Below are 20,387 nucleotides of genomic sequence, written 5' to 3'. Positions count from 1 at the left end.
TGGGTGCAATCTTTAATTTAATTAGCCAAAATGGATTTTCATACTTTCCGGTCATAAATTCTCTTGGGATTTCGGATCAAATATATTGATTACTTTATTGTTTAAATAGACTTCGAGTCCTTGATCAACAAATTTCTTTAGTGACAATAAGTTTTCCGACAACTCATTAGAATACAATACATCTGACATTATTAACTCCTTACCATTTTCTGTCCTAATTCTAACATAACCTTTTCCCTGAGTACTCAGATAATTATTCTTATTCGCACAATTAATTTCATTCACTTCATTTTCACTCAATCTCTCAAAAATTAATTTCGATTTACTCAGATGCTCTGTTGCACCAGAATCCGCTATAAATTTAGTAATTTTATTATACTTCAAATTTCTATCAATTAAATTACAATTTAATTTACCTTGGTAATACTGATCCTGCTCTGGGTTTTCCATGTAGCCGAAATGGGCTGAGGTACCTCTGCCTCTAGCACTTCTGCCTCCTCGTCCTCTGTTTCCTCCACGTCCTCGGTTAATCGAACCTGCGCCACCACCTCTCGTGGATCCTTGGTTGTGGCCTCCTTGGCCCGTCCAGTCTGGTCTTCCACGTCCTTGGTTGTGAGCAGGTTCCAATTTCGCCCTTTTGCTAGCTGGCTAGAGATGTGATTTCCAACCTTGTTACAATTGTAACATACCACCTCTCCTGGGGTCGGACAATCTCTGCTGATGTGTCCATTCTTGCCGCACGAATAATACCTGACATCATCCTTCCCTCTTCTCTGAATTTGCTCTCCTCTCTTGCCTCCTCGAAATCCGGCGTTGAACGCGGACTTAGGTGGTTGCCTCTGCGGTCTCAAAGCTTCCTCCTGCAAAATAAATTTTTTTAATTGACTGTACGTCATTTCTCGCCCAGTCGATTCCTCAAGTAGACAATCCGTCACAGTTACGTTGGGCACCGCATCTTTGATTGCTTGTATAAACAGATTCTTTTTATCTTTTTTCCGGTAATTTATCAGCATTAGGCGTATTTTCATATACTTTCACTTTTTCCTCAAACAAATCCCAAAATTCAGAAGCTTTATGCTTATTTACATCATATCTTAAGTTGTTTAAATCGTTTCTTGCAGTTAACCGCATGATTCTAGTTTCAAACCTTTTTAATTCCTTTAGTTTTTCCACCATTTCAATAGTTTCTTTAATATCAATCATTTTAGTGTAATATTCTATGTCAATATGATTGATTATGATATCTCGAACTCTATGCTTATTCTCAATTAATTTAGGTTCATTCACATCCTCACATTTCTTTTTATCAAACACATAGTCTAACCTTTTGGTTTTAACCTCAGACATCAAATAATCTTCAAAAATCTCAAACTTCATCCCAGTAGTTAACTTATAACTTCGCATCACATTACTCTCTTTGCTAGAAACCTCAATTATGATTTTATTCTTGTTACTGTCATTAGTTGGGTTTATTCCGCCATTTCCTCCCTTATTATCCTTAGCTAACGATTCTTTAATTTTATCTTCTATAATTTTAACTATGTTTAGATTATTATTGCTTACCCCATTTACTCCATCAGATATTCCTATATGATTCATATCATATTTACTTGTGGTCTTGTTTGCCCTTCTGGTGACGGCCTCATGTCAATCGATCAGATCCATCTGAGTTTTGGGTGATTTCCCTGTTGTCATTACAATCTTACCTGGGATGATTTGTTTACCCTCCCAGTCTTGAGCTTCATTGACTTCTCCTTCTTCCAATTCCTCATCCTGATTTCTCTGTCGTCCTAAACAATGAAGGTGTCGGAGAGCAGAGATGCTTTCTCCCAATTCCCTCTTCCTCGGTCCCGGTCTTCTGGATTGGAACTACAAAGTTTTCTTCTTCCAGTAGACTTTCGTCAATGGTGGGCTTTAGCCTTAGATCCGCTCCTAGTCTGTTCCTTTCTTCGTATTCCTTTACACCCTGCCTGATCTTCAGTTCAATATCCACGTCTTCTATGTTTTTTATTTTTGGAGCAGCTTTGGTCCCTGGGGTGGTTTTAGTCGTTGCCCACCTTAGCCACGATCTGACTTTTGTATCATTCTCAACCTTGTCTTGCTTTGGAGCTTCGATCTCTTTCTGCTTCTGTATGCCTTCTGTCATTTTTGAAAGCGTGCTTTCGATTAACTCTTTGTTGAGTTTTGCTTGCATATCAAAGAATTCCTTCTGTTGTTCAGTGATCCACTCCAGTGTAGTCTTCACCTTCGTTTCTACGGTCTTTTCTATTTCCTGCATAGCCGCCTTCAGCCTCTCCTCTGTCACCATTCTTTCGGATATTCTGGGCTCCGACACAAGCATGACTTTCTCCCCTGGAGGCCATATTTTCCTCAGGAACTGACAGTCATCTTCTGACAAGAATTGACCTAAAATAGCACAAATAAGCATTAGTTTAATTTGAATATGATAAGCACCTCATTTATTCTGATCATTTCAACTCATCATATAGCATCACATAACATAACTCATCCCGGAATTCGTTGTTCATTTCATATACCATCTCATATATCTCATCTTTGCATGCATCACATCTTATCTAGTCATATATTCATCATTAAAATATCTCATGTTCAATCACACTTCATACATGTCATACATTTCATTTTATTTATTTATTAGAATTCAATTCTTATTTTATTTTACTTTCTATAACTCATGCGTTTCTTAATAAATTACTGTCCCATACTTCATATCCTAATCTGATTTTACGAGGATCCTAACTTACTCTACTCTTTAGCACATCCCATGCATGCATAATTTTAATAGTAAGTTAAGAATTATCCCATCTGAATAAATTCCCTCAACCTAGTAACCTCGGTTTCCCGTCCTCTGTCAGTGCGCACTTTCTCATCTCCTTACTAGGACACGCCCTCTTAAATCATCACTAAATACACTTCTTTACTTTTAATCCATCAGTACACTTCCTTACCTATTTTGAACAGCGAATTCTTCGTGGAAAATACCAGTTTTCCATCTTTTCCTTTTCCTAGGTACACTCTCTCCTCTGCCAGTATATGTAAAGCATTCATCGCCTTACATACTCTTCTCACTATCTCTTCGATTCTCTCCTCAGTCTCTGTAAATTCAACATAGCATTAGTTCCACAGATAGCTTATTGTATACTACGGCCGCAGACAATCATCACGCACTACGCCTGGCAATAGTGCCTATCGGCCATACGCGCGTGAGCACGTGCCCTCGGCACTAGAACCTGCGGACATTCGTCGGCGTCGAGTCAAGTGGCAACCGCAGCACTTCGCTTAGGGTAAAAAACGATCAGCTGTTTTTCAAATTTACAGTCTCACGCTCATGCATACTCTCTTGTTCACTCATGTATGCTCTTTCTCTCTCTCTCTCTCTCTCTCTCTCTCTCTCTCTCTCTCTCTCTCTCTCTCTCTCTCTCTCTCTCTCTCGTGCATGGCATACGCTCTCGCGTCCCCGCGCTGTACCGCTTTTTCCCTCTCTCTCGCATGCACGCGCTTCAACTCTGCCGGTACAAAATCTCTCTCTCTCTCTCTCTCTCTCTCTCTCTCTCTCTCTCTCTCTCTCTCTCATGCACCCCATCCTTGCCGCTCTTAGCGCGCGCAGCTAAGCCACGCCCCCTTCCTTGCGCTACTCTGCTTCTTCACGGCGAAGATATGCTCGCTCCCGCTTTCTTTTCCCGACAGTGTTGCCGCTCTTCCTTTCTTTCTCGCGCATGATTTCCCGCTCAGACTTGCGCCGCTTGTCAGCCATCTTGCCGATTTGACCGGTTCTTGGAATTCAGAACACGCTTGCTTTGTGCCAAGAAACGCATGCACGTTTAATCACGATTTCAGCTTGCGTCTTTTTTTTTTTTATAAATTTTCCTAACTTTCCGTTTAACCCTTAAGTCGTCAAATTTCTGAGAGATCGTTTTTGTTTCGCGTCTTTTGTTCAGCGTTTCCTGATAAACGAATTTATTTTACACTATTTCACACACGTCAGATTTACTTTACTCTCGATTCCGTGATTTTAGTTTTCTTTATCTCCGCGTCTTTTCGTGCATTATGTAAACGTCACTTCCGCGTCTCTAACTTTCCTAAGATTTTACTCGCGTCTTTTGTATGTACACTCACATTAATTATCACCTACCTGTCTCCATTATTGACTTAAGCGCCGTACTCTCCTCAGGAATCTCACGACCTTCCTCAATGCCGCTCGAAGCTACGTTTTCTCTCTTCCTCTTAAAGTACGCACTCACGAACACTTTCACACTATTAAAATTGTTTATTCGCGCCGTGGATGCGGGCTGGGACCCATAACCTGTTAGAATAACAGACTAGGTAGGTGCTCACAATAAAGATACACAAAAGATTCGGTCGTAAGTAAAAAGCTTTATTCGGTAAGAGTGACAGGCGATGCACACCGATCGGTAGCTCGGAAGCAAGTGGCGCGCAGCGCCGCTTCTCGCGGAGATGCCAACATGGCGCTCCCCACTCCTGTACATGGGCATAACGCCTATGGTCTATATATATTCCCACAAATTAGATCCTAAGCTACTAGATTCTCAAATCAGATTTCAAGATACGGGGTTCTAAAACCAGAAACTTCGATACTGGGTTTTTGAACTCAATTTAGAGCTTGCGAAGAAGGAACAGAGATTTGGGATTCTTAAAGCGGATAGGAAAAAAAAAATAATTGGGGGCTTTTCCGAACTCGGCTTCACAACGTGTCGTGTTAGATTTCTGGATGAATTTAAGCTTTCAAAAGCTTATAGGGTAGGCTCATCGCATCTACGCTTTTTTTAATCCTAGTGTCGTGAGTAAGATTTCCATTAAAACCGAAAAAACAGGTCACGATAATGGGATTTAAACCCACGATCCCTCGAGCGGGTGGTTTACCACGAAGCCGTCGCCGCTCTATCCCCGGCAGCAATATTACGTAAAATAATGATAAAGTATAGTTTACAAAAAGTTGCACAACCATAAAATGGCAATAGCTTCGGTAACAGTTATATGAGAATGATACTTGAGTTTAAACCTTATTACCTTAAATCCAAGTTCTCCGGGATTTTCAGGTTCAAAGTCGTAAAGAGCTGTACAGTAAGGCTGCTTTTGAGGTTGAATAGGAGTCCTTGATGGAGATTTACTTGGTGATGGTAACGGTGAAGCTTAAAATATAAAGATAAATTGCGTTCAGAAACACGACCTTATGCAGTATTAATTAAAATTATTTTATTTAATTACCAGCAAAAAAATGCTTGATCACGTGATTTACCAAGTGATTTTTCGAGTAATTTATAGTTATATAACGTTATTAACAGAAATTAATGTTATTACATATCCAAAAGTAAAAAACATTAAAACAAATGATATATAGAAAATTTTGCCTGGCCGAGGCTTGAACTCGGATCCTCAGTGCAGTAATTTGCTATCCTACTACTTGAGCTGTTTTTGCTCATACATGACGTAAGTTTAAGTGGGTTGTTTATTATAAAATAAATGGAATAACTTTTAATTTATTTTTAGGCACGACCGCGACACGGAAGTGCCTTATAGTTTTGTCATCGAAAAATGTGTGAGATGCGATGTCTCACGCAATTTTCGACCGATCGGGCTGCAATTTTAGGAGGAGTCTCCACAAACCTAAAAACTTATTTTTTTCATCCCGATCCTCTAGGTTTTTTTTAAATGCGGGCACAATTTGTTCAATTTTTGCGTGTTTTTTTAATAAAAATTTTGGTGTTACACGATTATCTCTAAAAGACTTTTATCAATCGGGCTAAAAATTTTTGTGCGAACTCCCCTCGTAATAGTAATGTGCCAAATTTATTTTGGGCTCGATCCTGCATGTATACGCAGAATGCGGTCACATCCAAAAATCGCTAAAAACGGTTTTTTGGCTCTAACTCGAATTCTATGCATTCTACAAAAAAAAGTTACCTAGAAAAGTTGTAGATCTCGAAGAAAAACAACTTTTTCCTATTTACACTTAAGCGTGAAAATGCATTTAATTCGAGTTAACGGGCCAAAATCTATTTTTTTTATAGCAATAAACCAGTATTCATCATAAAACTGTAAGGCTATACATTATACATAAAAACCTTGAACGTAAAAGTTGTAGATATTATAAAAACACATCTTTATACCGTGACAAACATTTTTTCAAAACGCTCATAAACAACAACTCTAGAAATGATGTTTGATACATATGATTGAATAACAATTTCGGTGTGACACGCCCTATCTGGCCCAAAAGCTTTAATTGATTGCCTGACGCTCGCGCGAGCGTCGATGAATCGGGCAAGCGCGCAGCGGGAGCGTCAGAAGGCACGCCCTTTCGCGTTTTGCGCTCCTTGTATCGCTTTGCGTGGCCACCGTGGCCGGAAGGCCGCGTGTGGCGCGCTAGTTCATAGTTATTTTGGTTTGCCTTGCAAAAAAAGGATTAAGATATGAATAATTAGTAACTTAATTTCATGCATAATCTGCATGCCCAATAAAAAATAATAGGATAGTTTACATAGTATTAGCGCAAGGATTGCGTCTAATTGTCATTAAATTATGATTTATATACTTCAATTAAAATAACTTTAGAAATAAAAAAAGTTGGCACACATATAATAGTAAACAAATCAAATTCAAACTGAAGTTCTAGATTTACTAAAATCTTCGCTGGATGTTTCTAGTTAGGTCTGCGTCAGGTAAGATCCAACTAAATGCGATTGGTTGCATTTCTTGAATACCTCCGTATTGATATTATTTAAGTCTCGTATTTAGATCTTTGAAGGGATTCTCTCTGGCTTAAAAAAATTAAGATATAATTTAATATAATCAAGCCCAGCACTGAAAGGAGCCTCTGACTTTCTGTAGCCAGTTACGGCATTCTCCGAGTGAGTTATAAATAAGTCAAGCCAGGTGTTGGACAACGTATCCGTGTGAGTGATGCGTGGCTTTGGACGGTGAATACGGAGCAGGTGCGAAAAATGGCTAGCGTAACCTCAAAATTCTTAGAAGCAGACAAAGCAGAGATTCCCGGCTCAATGGTAGCGAGCCCGGTGGTGAAAACTCGCTTAAACGAGAGCCAGCTGGATCCCGCAGTGCCTGTACGGAAAGAAATATTGAACTGTGAGACTACCATAGTTTGTTAAACGCCCCCATTACCATCGCCTTTACCTCTCAGAATACCAAAATTGGACAGCTGGAGCACCAAAATCATTCTCAAGTAAAAAATTCTGGAAATTTTTCACGATTTTCCCGTGTTAGCCGCCATTTTATGTGCTTTTACCTTTTTTCTTCAAAATTTAAACTGTGACACTGAAGTTTAAGTCTCGAGGACACGATTTCTTCGCTCTAAACATTAAATCTTAAATGATTTCAATGTGAAAAATCGACATGAATAAAGTTTTTTTTTAAACCATGTTTTATTGCTTGTGGTTTGGTAGGGGTGCTTTCTAGGGGTTAAGCAGGTTAGGGGTAGGTATTTAGGTGATTACCTGGCTTCTGGTGTGTGGCTTAATTATTTTGAGAAAAATAAAGCGATTTAACTCGCTGTTCCCAGGGTTAGGCTAGTTAGCCTGCTTGTGGTTTGATAGGGGTGGTTTCTAGGGGTTAAGCGGGTTAGGGGTAGGTATGTAGGTTATTAGCTGGCTTATGGTGTGTGGCTTAATTATTTTAAGAAAAAATAAAGCGATTTAACTCGCTGTTCCCTGGGATAGATGAGTTAGACTGCTTGTGGTTTGGTAGGGGTGGCTTCTAGGGGATCGCATGGGTTTAGGGGAAGGTGATACAATAATTTCCGCACCTGTAGCTTAAACTCGATGCTTTTTTAAAGAGTTTAAAAAAAAATCATGGCTCTATGATTAAAAATGACGCGTGGCTCGAATTTTGTCCATTTTCTCCCACTGTGCGGCCGCTCGACTCTCTTCTTGCTGCTCCGCGCTATACAAACACGACGAAAATCTCGACTTGCGCGAATTAGAATCGAATAGCTGAGAAAGAAACACTGTTCACCTACTTTCCGCCCGCCGCACGGCGGGGAAGCGCCTTCTCGACAATACTTTGTACCGATCTTCTCCATAATTGTAAGTTCTATTCTTCACACTGTACATATATTGTTATACAACAAGTTTTTAATAACAATTTTTCACATCAGTCTCCTGATGAGGGCGGCATTGTCCGTCGAAACGTTGAAAAGAAAAGAGAAAATGTCTTAAAGTTTTTTTTTCTCCTTTATCACCACACAACCTGCCTCGCGAAGACCGATAGAGACGAACCAATATGCTTGATCACCACCGAGGGACAGCATCAGATAGAGAAAAACCATTTTTCTCTAAAAATATTTTTATTATCTGACACTTGTTGAGTGTACGAATCATTAAATGTTATAATTTCACTATGATTTAAAATTGAAGCTTCAAATAATTTAATTACTTCATACGAAGCACAAAAACCTAACGATTGTAAAATTTGAATTAATTCTTTAGATCCATATTGCTTATAAAGTATAGCAGCTAGTCCAACTTGTACAGATGAAATGAACGATCTTGGTCGAGTTGCGGCGATTATTGCATGTGCAATAGCTATAATTATTGGCTCGTAATTTTCCGGTTTTGCTTTATCTTGAGTTATAATACCAGATACCAATTCTAATAAAGTTTTTGGAATATCTGCCTTAGATTTTTCCAAAAAGCAATTTGGAGCTGGATAATGCTTCGTGTCGTAATAAGTATTTTTGATGTCTTGAATAATTATTTTTGAGCTATTTTTTACAAATCTAAGGTGTTCTTTAGTTCATCAGCGCTCTTGTTTTTGTACCACTTTTCAGTTAAAATTTTGTTACCTACGTTTGAAAATGTTATTATAGGCCCGTCTCTTGATCTATGAATAGTTATGTCGTTTCTAAAGCTATCGTTTAAATATTTTATAATGTATTTTAAATACGGCAGTCTGTCAGTCTCAAATTTATCTGAAATTTCTGTTATACAAAATTGGCAAGATTGCTCTTTATTTTTTATAACATATTCGGCAATGAATCTAGCAGCTTTGACAGCGACTGCATTTTCTGGGTCTGCAGTATCTAATTTGTTTTTTAATAAACGCGGTATACATTCGTGATATCTAGCATGTACTGCGACTAAATCTGGAACGCTCCTTATGCGAAAAGCAACATATACAGCCTCTGGATCACTTCGGTTTTTTAACTTTTCAACTAGCGAATCTTTGGTTTCTGATTTCGTAACATGCCTTACAATTTTCCGGCTGCTTGTTGGTTTTTAGCCTGCTTTTTAACGAATTCGTCGGATGCATCTTCAGCACATACAAAACACAGATTTTCAAAGTCGAAATCACTATGAACGAGGCTTCTGGTAAGGTGAGAAGAACTTTCATTACTTACACGACGTCTTAAAGTGATTGGTTTTTGTTTTCACCTTTCCCGCTTTTGCTCGCCTGCCGCCGATTTACCAAAGCATTTTTTAAAATAAAGTTCGCTCGTCTTAAACTGTAGGTGCGTGGGGTTTGAGTGTTTTTAATCCTTATTGATTTCGCTTGCCTTTCTCCGATGTGCCGAGGTACTTTATATTATACTGGCTACGTATGGGGCAGGTGGGTTTAGGCATTTTTATTTTAGATTTTATAGAAAAAATTAAAAATGTTGTAGTCCCATCAGCCTCAATGTAAAATCACTCTATTTATCACAACATTGACAAATCATTAGTCAAGAAGAGCATCGAAAAAAGATATATACAAATTGTACAAAAATCTGAAATACCTCTTAATGAAATCTTGTTGGCTTGTGAATTACTTATGGGGAGTACGTTCTTTCAATTCAATGGCAAATTTTACAAACAGCTATTTGGCACACCAATGGGCTCTCCGATCTCAAGTTTCTTTGCTGACATTGTCATAGATGATCTCGAAACGTATTGCCTATCTAAACTATCGTTCAAACCAACATTCTTTTATCGATATGTTGACGACATTATTACATATGTGCCGAATGACAAAGTCGACGAAATTTTAAAAACATTCAATTCTTACAACAATAGATTACAATTTACTCACGAGCCTGAGATCGATAACTCTATACGTTTTCTAGATATTCTATTGATTCAAGACGATGATAAAATAGTAACTGATTAGTACAACAAACCGTCCCTTCTCTGGCAGATTTTTAAATTACACATCACAACATCCTATGTCTCAAAAAATCGCCATGGTGTACAATCTTGTTGATAGAGCGATAAAATTATCCAACAAGAAATTTTACAATAAGAACATTCAAAACATCAAAAAATTACTGCATGAAAATCATTATCCACCCGTCTTCGTTAACAAATATATACGAACAACGTTAACATCGAACACATTGTCAAGGCAATAGATTAGCAGCAATGAAAAACGCAATATTGTAAGCCTACCCTGTATTCAAGGTTTTTACAAGCAGACCAGTCATACATTCAAGACTCTCAACATCGACACTGTACCGAAAATAAATAGCCAAATGAAAAATATCATCATAAAAGGCAAGACAAGAAAGATAAAGATCTAGAAAACAACGTTGTCTATAAATTTGAATGTAATGATTGCTCTACCACGTACGTAGGCCAAACAAAAAGGAATGTGTATATACGTATAAATGAACACAAAAGTACTGTATATCTCCGATCACGTCAACAATCTGAATCACACTTTCATTTTTGAAAACTACCACGTTAAAGACAGAGAGCTCAATTTAAATAAAAGACTAGTTTCCGAAATGCTACACATACACCTACAAGAAAACGGTATTAATAAGAAGGAAGACACTCAAAATTAATATACAGTATACACACACACCTTATACACCAGCTGAAAACAAAACAAACATAAGCTAGGCTCTGACGTCAATAACGTAAGAAATTGTCAACACCGCCGCTCGACTCTCTTCTTACTGCTCCGCGTTATATAAACACGACGAAAATCTCGAATCGCGCGAATTAGAATCGAATAGCTGTGAGAGAAACACTGTTCACCTACGTTCACCCCGCCGCGCGGCGGGGAAGCGCCTTCTCGACGAAACTGTACCGATCTTCTCCATAATTGTACGTTCTATTCTTCACACTGTACATATATTGTTATATAACAAGTTTTTAATAACATTTTTTCACATCAGTCTCCTTGTTGAGAGCGGCATTGTCCGTCGAAACGTTGAAAAGAAAAGAGAAAATGTCTTAAAGTTTTTTTTTCTCCTTTATCACCACACAACCTGCCTCGCGAAGACCGATAGAGACGAACGAATATTCAGTTTCAGATAATGCTGATCATAATATAAAAACCATTGATGGTTTAAATACTTTTCATGCTATGGGTAGTATTTTAATAATCACTCCCGCAGAGTCAGTTGAGTCGAGTAAAGTTATTGATCGCATAACAAAATTCCGAGCACAGAAATTATTGGGAAATTTCATAATGATAGCGATGATGAGAGTAAATGTCCAGTTGAATATGTATGTAAAAAAGCTAGATTAAGTATGGATATATAAACACTTCATATGTATCATTATAATAAAACAAATATTTTTAATATAATTGAAAAATTTCACGGAGTTTAAATTAGTTTATAACCCAGAAAAATCCCCATCCCGTTTACTCCTAACTCCTGAAAAGACTATAAATTATTTTCTCAATAACATTTTTAACAATTAAATATGAGAAACTGCATTACGGTTTCAATGCAGCCAGAATAATGAAATATAGAAAAAAAATGGAGTCCGCCAGTATTATCAATTCGTTTCGGTATATAAAATTAAAAAATCATCTATCTAGCTTGTTTAGAAGCTGAGATATCGAGATTTTTTCCGACATTCTCATTTTGAAGCCATGCGCTCCAGTTTCTCTCTGCTGCGAGTCGCTCCCCCCACCGCCGCGCCCGACCGGACGCGCCTGCTTTCCCGCTCGGTTACAAAAACTTTCGTACAAACTATCAATGTGAAGCTTTTGGCGCATTGGAAAGATATTTTATTAGTGAAAAGTACTCTATAAATGCTGCGTTTTGCTGTGCGATAGTTCAAAGTTTCAAAGCTTTGTTAATTAACTTAAATCAGTATGCAAAACTATTGCACGTACTGCGAGCGGGGTTCGTGCACTTATTGTAGATAACTTTAAGTTACTTTTTCATTACACATCAGAATCTAAAAGCTAATTTAATAACTTCATAAAATTCGGTAAAAAAATGCATTTTTTTTACATTCACGCTATTTGCAAGGTCATTTTTGCAATTTTGGACATCGGACCCGATGAACCTTATAGGAAATTTCCCAAGGAACAAATTTGCATCAGCACTATTTTTGCTAAAATACATTAGTTTCGGAGATATAAGTCACAGTCCGAAACAAAAATCTCATTTTTGAGCATTTCTGAGCATTTTTGTTAATAACTAAAGAAGCTCGCACTTTCACGCCGGAGCATGAAATTATTTTCTGCTGCCCACTTTTCCGACCGAATCCAATAATAATCTTGCCTCTACCTCTTACATCCACTTTGAAGCTTAAATTCGAGTAATTCGTCTGGACTTAAGAGAGAGAAAGAGAAAGGGAGACTGTATTTTTCACATTGGTCATGTATGATTATTGGGGTGGTGCTTATTTCCCAAACTGCTTGAGTCCGTGCTCCTTAACCTAAAGTAGGTTTGTTATCACTAAAAAAATGAAAAGTCAATTTTTTTTATCCTCTTAAAAAGCCGTTTAAACCGTTATACTTTGCAAAGAACATGATTTATTTCGCTCTTACGTATTTATTGCTTTAGCATTCAAGGACAGTCAAACGTCCATTTAAAAAATATGTCACATTTTGATTTTATCATACAACTCAAGCTAAAAGCGCTAGGGGCAAAACATAATGCTTTTCAGTGATTTCTTGTACCTAGCGCTCAAATTCGAACACTCACTTTCGCCCCTAGGGAAAAAACACTTTCGCTTTAGATATTTGCATTTTCGTGTGTGTATGTGTGTGACACATCTCATACATGTATGTATATACTATTAATCCGTGTGACATCAAACTCAATTCAGATTTACAACAAAATTTTACCATGAGATACTGGACGACTCTGCTTTTTCAGGCAAGCTAAAAAGAGCGTTATCGATGCACTGATTATAAAAAGAACGGTACACAACAAGGGACGAATTGGCTTTTTTAGACTCATCATCCTTGTCTGAAAAGCCAACTTTCATCCCTAGTTGTGTAATCTACTTTTCGCCTCATATTATATGTATATATAGTCCAGTATGTATGTATATAGATACATGTAGTATATAAATATATTTATATACTACTGCGGAGCTTGTACGAGGTGTTACATGATTTCTTACTAAACTGATTTTTGAAAAGAAAAATTTACTATATTAGAAGTTATTTCTAAAACCTTTTGAAGCATTGACAAAAAATTTCTAGATCTTCATTAACTAAATACCAGAAAATCTCGGATAAAAAGTTAGAGGTAGGAGATTACTTAGAATGTATAATTTTTAGGTTATATTATGAAATATTTTTAAGATGATGATAAGTAATTAGATAAAATTGAAACTAAAATTAAAATTATGAGGGCCAATGCAGGAGCCTAAGGTTAATTTGCGTAACTTGCACCTTGCCAGTTTGCCTAAAATAACATTTTCAAATATTGGCGAACGCAAATATTTTAGTAGTTTTGAAAAAGAGTTAGAAGCGATTAAAATTCCACACGAAATATTAGCAAGCCACAATATTATTACAGAAATATCGGAAAAAATTCAAGTATCAATAATGAGGAGATTCACAAAGAAGTTATTCTAGCTCCAAAAAATGTAGATGCACATAATGTTACCAATAAAATACAATTTTCCCAGCCTTCCCGGAATTATGAAAAAAAAAATATATATCTACTGAAAATATTTACAATACACACCATTTCTTCTGAAACATATCATGTATACCATACAAAATCACTGACCAAAATTCATAACATTTTACTATATCAATAAGAGTTTTTATAGTTACTTGCCACGGCTTTGTGATAGATCAAGACCGTCTTCTTTACTCTACCTGGACTTAAAATGTACCTTAAACATGTCCCCTCATACCTAATGAAAGATATTTCTAAAAAAGTTGTAAGTGACTAAAAACTTATTTATATAGTAAAATGTTATGAATTTTGGTCAGTGATTTTGTATGTTTTTTTTTTTAATTTACGTAAAAAGAAATAATTTTTAACAGACAAATATTTTTTTTTGTTTTTTTTGCATGATTTAACCCAGACTGGACTCCTCAACTTTCTTACCTCGTGAACGTGCTTGAATAAGATTCATTTACTCTCGTCCTTCCGGCAACTGCCGCTCCCGGGTAGCTCCATCCCGACCTCGTTCGTCTTCTTTCCGGATCTCCCTCGTCTTCTTTCTTGGCTTCGCTCGCTCGTCGCCTTCGTCCTCCATGTCGATTTCCTCTGCTTCTCTCGGTACCAGCGTCCCATACTCTACATACGTCACATTCTCGATTCTCTTGCACTGCAAGCATCACCGCTAGATCAACTTGCTTTGCGCCCAAGTCTCGTCACTAGGTATTATTATCGACACAACGTCGACGTTAAAGCACAGTGTACCTCTAAAAGAACTCTTCAGCCCGCGAAGACGCGACACAAAAAATTCACAGCTAGACTTCTCGAAACACGACACGTGTGTCTCGGTTCGAAGCTTACTGCAAAGTGCCGGGATGCACGCCTCGGCTCGCGTGCTCGTGCTTTTGCGTCGTAGTTGTGTCGATAATAATACCGAGTGACGCGACTTTGGCGCGAAGCAAGTTGATCTCGCGGTGCAAACGAACCGAAAGTGTGACGTGTGTGGAGTGTGGGATGCCGGTACCAAGAGAAGCAGTGGAAGCCGACGTGGTGAACGAGACGGCGAGAGAGCGAAGCCTAGAAAGAAGACGAGAGAGATCCAGAGATCAGCCGAGGAAGAAGACGAGCGAGGTCGGGAGGGAGCTACTTGGAAGCGCCAGTTGCAAAATGACTGACCAGTTCATAATCTGCAATTAAAAGTAGGCATTGTTGTAATTTATCTTCATAATATTAATCGGAATGATGGTCTTTATAACGATGCTTGATTGATTGTACGAAAATTAATGAATTTTTGTTTTTATGCTCAAATGATTAGTGGTTGTAAAGCAGGAAATATTGTGAATGGTCAATACTACGTGTTAATTTAATTTCCTCTAAAGATGAAATACTATTCGGAATGAAAAGATGACAATTTCTACTAAAATTAAGATACGTAATGACAATTAATAATTTTACAGGTCAAACTTTTATAAAAGTTTGAATATATTTACCAAATCCAGTTTTTAGCCATAATTCGTAGCACTTTAAGTGGTAGTTTTGAAAAAATTTAAGGATTTAGCTCCACAAGAATTTAACAATTTATAATCATAAAAATGATTAATCAAAAAGTTTATATACTAATAATGTTGTTTATCAAGAAATTTTATGATACATAATTAAATTCTTATCATAGAGTCCAAATAACAGATATGGGACGAGAGGTTAGGTTTAGTTTTAGGTCTTTTTTTTAGGACGAGAGGTTAGGTTTTTGAACAAAAGCTAATGAGTTCAAATTATATATATATATATATTAAATTAAAATGGTGGAATGAGTGAGGGAAGCTTGGGTGAATAAATCAACGCAAAACACAATGAATTTCGCGGGGGAAAAAAGACGACTTGCCGCGGCGTAAAAACTCTCACGGAGTAGAGAGAAAAGCCGGGACAAGCCTATAGCTTTATTTTAGAAATAAGGAAATTATACAAAGAAAAGTGACTCTAGGATAGACTAAACAAATAGAGAGAAACGCAATTATAATGTACGCTTATACAAAAAAAGAGAGACTCTACTATAGACAACAACCGAGAAAGAAACGCAAGTAGCTTAATTCTATCGCCGCGAGGTACCTTTCGCACGCTGGAGAGCTCTCCTACCTTAGACGCAGAACGAGACGTGGACGGCGCGAAGTAAAGCCCTGGCCGCACGCTGGTGGGATGCACCTTCCTCGGTCGCAGGTCGCCTCGACGTCTCGAGGGAACCAATCCTGGACCACGGGCAGGCCTTTTCAGCCCTGCCGCGTAGGTAACAATCGCCGGGTGGAGATCGACACGGCGAGGAAGCTCACACGTGGCTGAAATCCCAACACTCGAAGAATTCACACAATCCGCACACCGCACGAAAAATGCACACACACTACGCAACGCACGGTGATACAATAAAGAGTGTCGATCGTCCTGAAAAGGACGATGATGACGACTCTATTCGCTCGCAATTTACACAGAGGCCTTTGCAATTGCAAGTACAAAGGCGCAAGAGGTCAACTGATTACTCGAGAGGAGCTGTTAGAACTGAACTGCACGTGCACCCTCGCGCCGGAGACCGCGCAAACGGGAGAGGCCCACATCAGCGCGCGCATGCGCTCGACCGCTCTCGCTGCAGTGCTCGCCGCGCTACGGCGCGAAATTCAAAATTCACCCTCCCGCTCTTACATAACCCAAACAGTTTTCTTAAATTAAAAAAGTGACTTAAGGTGGGTCTCCACTGATTTTTAATTTTTCTTACTTTTTGCACTATCTATTGTCAGATTTTGAAGGCTTGATTGTGGCAAATAAAGAAGGTTACGTACCAATTTTGGGTTATATTTGTCCACATATACTTAAATAAAATTTTCAAAAGGAATAATAAAAATGCCTTGCGTAAATAACTTGTTGAAGTCAAACGAATAAGTTACGAGAAAACAGCGTTTGAAATTTTGTTTTTGTATGCAATCTAATGTAAAATATTTTACTTAACTGCCTATAACATTGATATAATTTTGAACTTTTACATCAAGGTGGTCTCAAAATGTTCATAAAACTATAAGCAATTAAAATATAAAATAAAAAATATTTTGAGTTTTTGTCCAAAAATCAGTGAAGTTTCACCTTAAAAAACTTGTTTGAGAAAAAGAGTTTAAATTTATAATTTTAAAACTTCATTAAGCCCAAACGCTGATTCCTCAATTTTTGAAAAGTTTTTATCATAAGTGTCAAAATTCAAAAAGCTTAAAGAAACAAAACCCAATATTGGTAAGACCCAACATTTTAAGGCTGTAATGCCCCGTACATGATCCGTCGGGCATTGAAAAATAAATAAAAAACTTAAGTCATTGGATTGTATTGCAGAAGCTACGCGAGGCTTTTCTACTGCCCCTCTCTTTCCATAAACACTCCAGCTTACAGCCAGCAGCGGCACAAGAGTCGCATACCAGCAGTTTTATAGCTGTATAAAATGAGAACATATCCTACGGAGTCATAAGAGACCTTTGACGATTCTACAAGTTTTTTCCAATTGTCTAAATAAAAAAAAATCCTACAAAATTTCAAAGGGCAGATTTGAATTCAACGTGAAAAAGTACATAAAAATAGTGTTTACAGACATTAAATAAAAAAATCCATTGTTCTGCAGTGACATTTGTAAGTTTTTTGCGAAAACCGTCAACTTTAACGAATTTTCCTAGGCCATACAGTCAACATCAACCTTTCTGCTTATTTTTCTGTGATTTCTGATAGCTATTTAATTTTGAAACACGAAAAGTCGAAATACCCCATAGTGCGGCGTAGCAAAGCTCGCATGAATAGTATGGATGTGTGTGTAAAATAGAAGCGAGCGATGACGCAGCAGCGGAGAAGCGCGCGCATCCTTGCATGATTATATATACAGGCTGTTTCATTTTAATCCGACCACGACAAAAAACCATGGAAAAACTAATTTTAACGAAAAATTACCTTAACAAAAGTTGACAAAACCTTCTGAAGATCACCAAAGTAAACTTAAAATATCCTTTGCGACGTAATTTGTTCCGCTCTATCCGATTCCAAGGTCTAAAATAGAGGTTCCTATTTAAAAAAATCACAATTACCCTCAAATGACCTTGAAAATGGAGTTCAAGGTCATAGGTGTTTGTGTGATTTGATGGCCCCCTTTACCCCCTTCAACTTTTGTTAAGGTAATTTTTCGTTAAAATTAGTTTTTCCATGGTTTTTTGTCGTGGTCGGATTAAAATGAAACACCCTGTATATATATATATATATATATATATATATATATATATATATATATATATATATATATATATATATATATATATATATATATATATATATATATATATATATATGTATACAAATTCATAATATTTATGACCTACGGGAACTAAAGTGACATATAATTCTATAAAAAATTATTTTCTAACTTTATAATTAAATAACAAAGTTGATATCAAAGTAAGGTAAGGATCGTGCATCTGGATACAGGCTTTGGCCTGTATTAAGACCTATACAGTGCAACAGGGATTTTTAGTCGTCGACTCGAAGACATGTAAGTCCTTGTGACGCTGCCTTCTATCTATAGGTATACTGGTATAGGGCTCTTTGGCCTGGACTCGGCAGCCTCCCTTTCCGCGCAAAGCTAAATATAGGTCAACCCTCTTCGGACCCTATACCCTCTCTCCGGGTGCTGGAATAAGTATAAATACAGCAATACTTTCGAACCACCTTTCTCTCCGGGCATTGCAATACCTATAGATATTTTCATCTCTAAAAAAATTAAGAAAGTAAAAGGTTATGTGAGTTTGATATATTTCGCAACGAAATTACAGATAAAAAAGAACTGAGATCCATCAAAGTCAAGTTTTTAGGCACGACCGCGACATGGAAGTGCCTTATAGTTTTGTCATCGAAAAATGTGTGAGATGCGATATCTCACGCAATTTTTGACCGATCGGGCTGAAATTTGGAGAGGAGTCTCCTCTTGCACAAACCTAAAAACTAATTTTTTTAATCCCGATCGTCTACGTTTTTTTAAAATGCGGGCACAATTTGTTCAATTTTTGCGTGTTGTTTTAATAAAAATTTTGGTGTTACACGATTATCTCTAAGAGACTTTTATCAATCGGACTGAAAATTTGTGTGCAAATTTCCCTCGTAATATTAAGGTGCCAAATTTATTTTGGGCTCGATCCTGCATGTATACGCAGAATGCGGTCACATAAAAAAATCGTTAAATACGGTTTTTTGGCTCTAACTCGAATTCTATGCGTTCTACAAAAAAAGTTATAGAGAAAAGTTGTAGATCTTGAAGAAATACAACTTTTATCTATTAACACTTAAGCATGAAAATGCTTTTAATTCGAGTTAACAGGCCAAAATCGATTTTTTAATAGCACTAAACCAGTATTCATCATAAAACTTTAAGGCTATACATTTTACATAAAAATCTTAAATGCAAAAGTTGTAGATATTTTAAAAACGCAACTTTATACCGTGACAAACACTTTTTCAAAACGCTTATGCATAAACAACAACCCTAGAAACGATTTTTGGTAATATAATTGAATAACAATTTCGGTGTGACACGCCCTATCTGGCCCAAAACCTTTAATTGATTGCCTGACGCTCGCGCGAACGTTAGAGATCGTGCCTTACACGCAGAACGCGAAGCGTTTTGTGCCCCTTGCATCGCCTCGCGATGCAAGGCGGCAAGCCACCGTGACCGTAAGGCCGCGTGTGGCGTGCTAGTTTATATTTAATCATAATAAAGCCAAAAAAATTGTTTTGTTTAATCAAGGGCTTACTTAACTTAAAGTTAAGTTATATGATGATCCATTAGGAACAACTTTCAAGATACTTACTACGTAACCATAAAAAAACTATCTGCTGTTGAAATCTTAAACGATTTCGTTGATCAGTTTTCAAGTAAAGAGCTGAAATGTAAAAACCGATGTTTTTTACTCACTCTTTGGGAAATGGGTTATTTAAATTAAACCATACCTTCAAGCGCGGTTTTGCTAGCATTTAAGAAAAATTTATTCGTAAACATTTAAAAAGCATAAATATACTCTATATTAAAAAAATATTCTATTTATAAATTGAGTTGGACCTATGAATTTAGTTGGAGGAAGTTACGTGCTAATGCATTGGCAGTGGTTTTTATTATTTAAGCTTTTTCAAGTCTTACATATGTAGAACTTATACAGCTGTTTAGAAGAAGATACATACATTTTACATGATAGTTACATTATAATTAGTTACATAACATATTTTGCACTTATTTTAAATATACAAATCGTATTTTTTAAAGAAAGAACATATTAATTCACATGCTTTAATGTTAGGTTTTTCAATGATGCTTTTGATTTTAAGCAGTAGGTACAAACGAATTTTTGTCAAGTTCTCTATTAATTTTGATCTTTCAGCATCATATTCTTTACATTGCCATAGGACATGGTTTAGATCTTCGACGTATTCTTGACATGGACATATTGCATTATTAGTGCATGAATTAGTATATGAATTTTTGCAA

The 20,387-nt window shown here is 37.0% G+C and overlaps 1 protein-coding gene across 15 annotated transcripts in view; it reads right to left on the bottom strand.

The window, feature by feature from the left end:
* LOC103316186 (endophilin-A) overlaps positions 1-20,387 on the bottom strand; it is a 541,748-nt gene that overhangs the window by 45,419 nt on the left and 475,942 nt on the right. For 14 of the 15 annotated variants that reach the window (XM_031925198.1, XM_032601554.1, XM_032601552.1 and 11 more), the window contains one exon: positions 5,050-5,171. The exons of the other annotated variant lie outside the window; for it this stretch is intronic. In XM_031925198.1, the coding sequence (XP_031781058.1) occupies positions 5,050-5,171 (122 nt within the window). The remainder of the gene's footprint in view (positions 1-5,049; positions 5,172-20,387) is intronic. 15 annotated transcript variants of the gene reach the window in all.

Source organism: Nasonia vitripennis (assembly GCF_009193385.2).
Source record: "Nasonia vitripennis strain AsymCx chromosome 2 unlocalized genomic scaffold, Nvit_psr_1.1 chr2_random0007, whole genome shotgun sequence".
NCBI classification, from domain to species: Eukaryota; Metazoa; Arthropoda; class Insecta; order Hymenoptera; family Pteromalidae; genus Nasonia; species Nasonia vitripennis.
The sequence above is the reverse complement of the archived record's forward strand: the minus strand, read 5'-3'. Positions and strand labels throughout refer to the sequence as shown.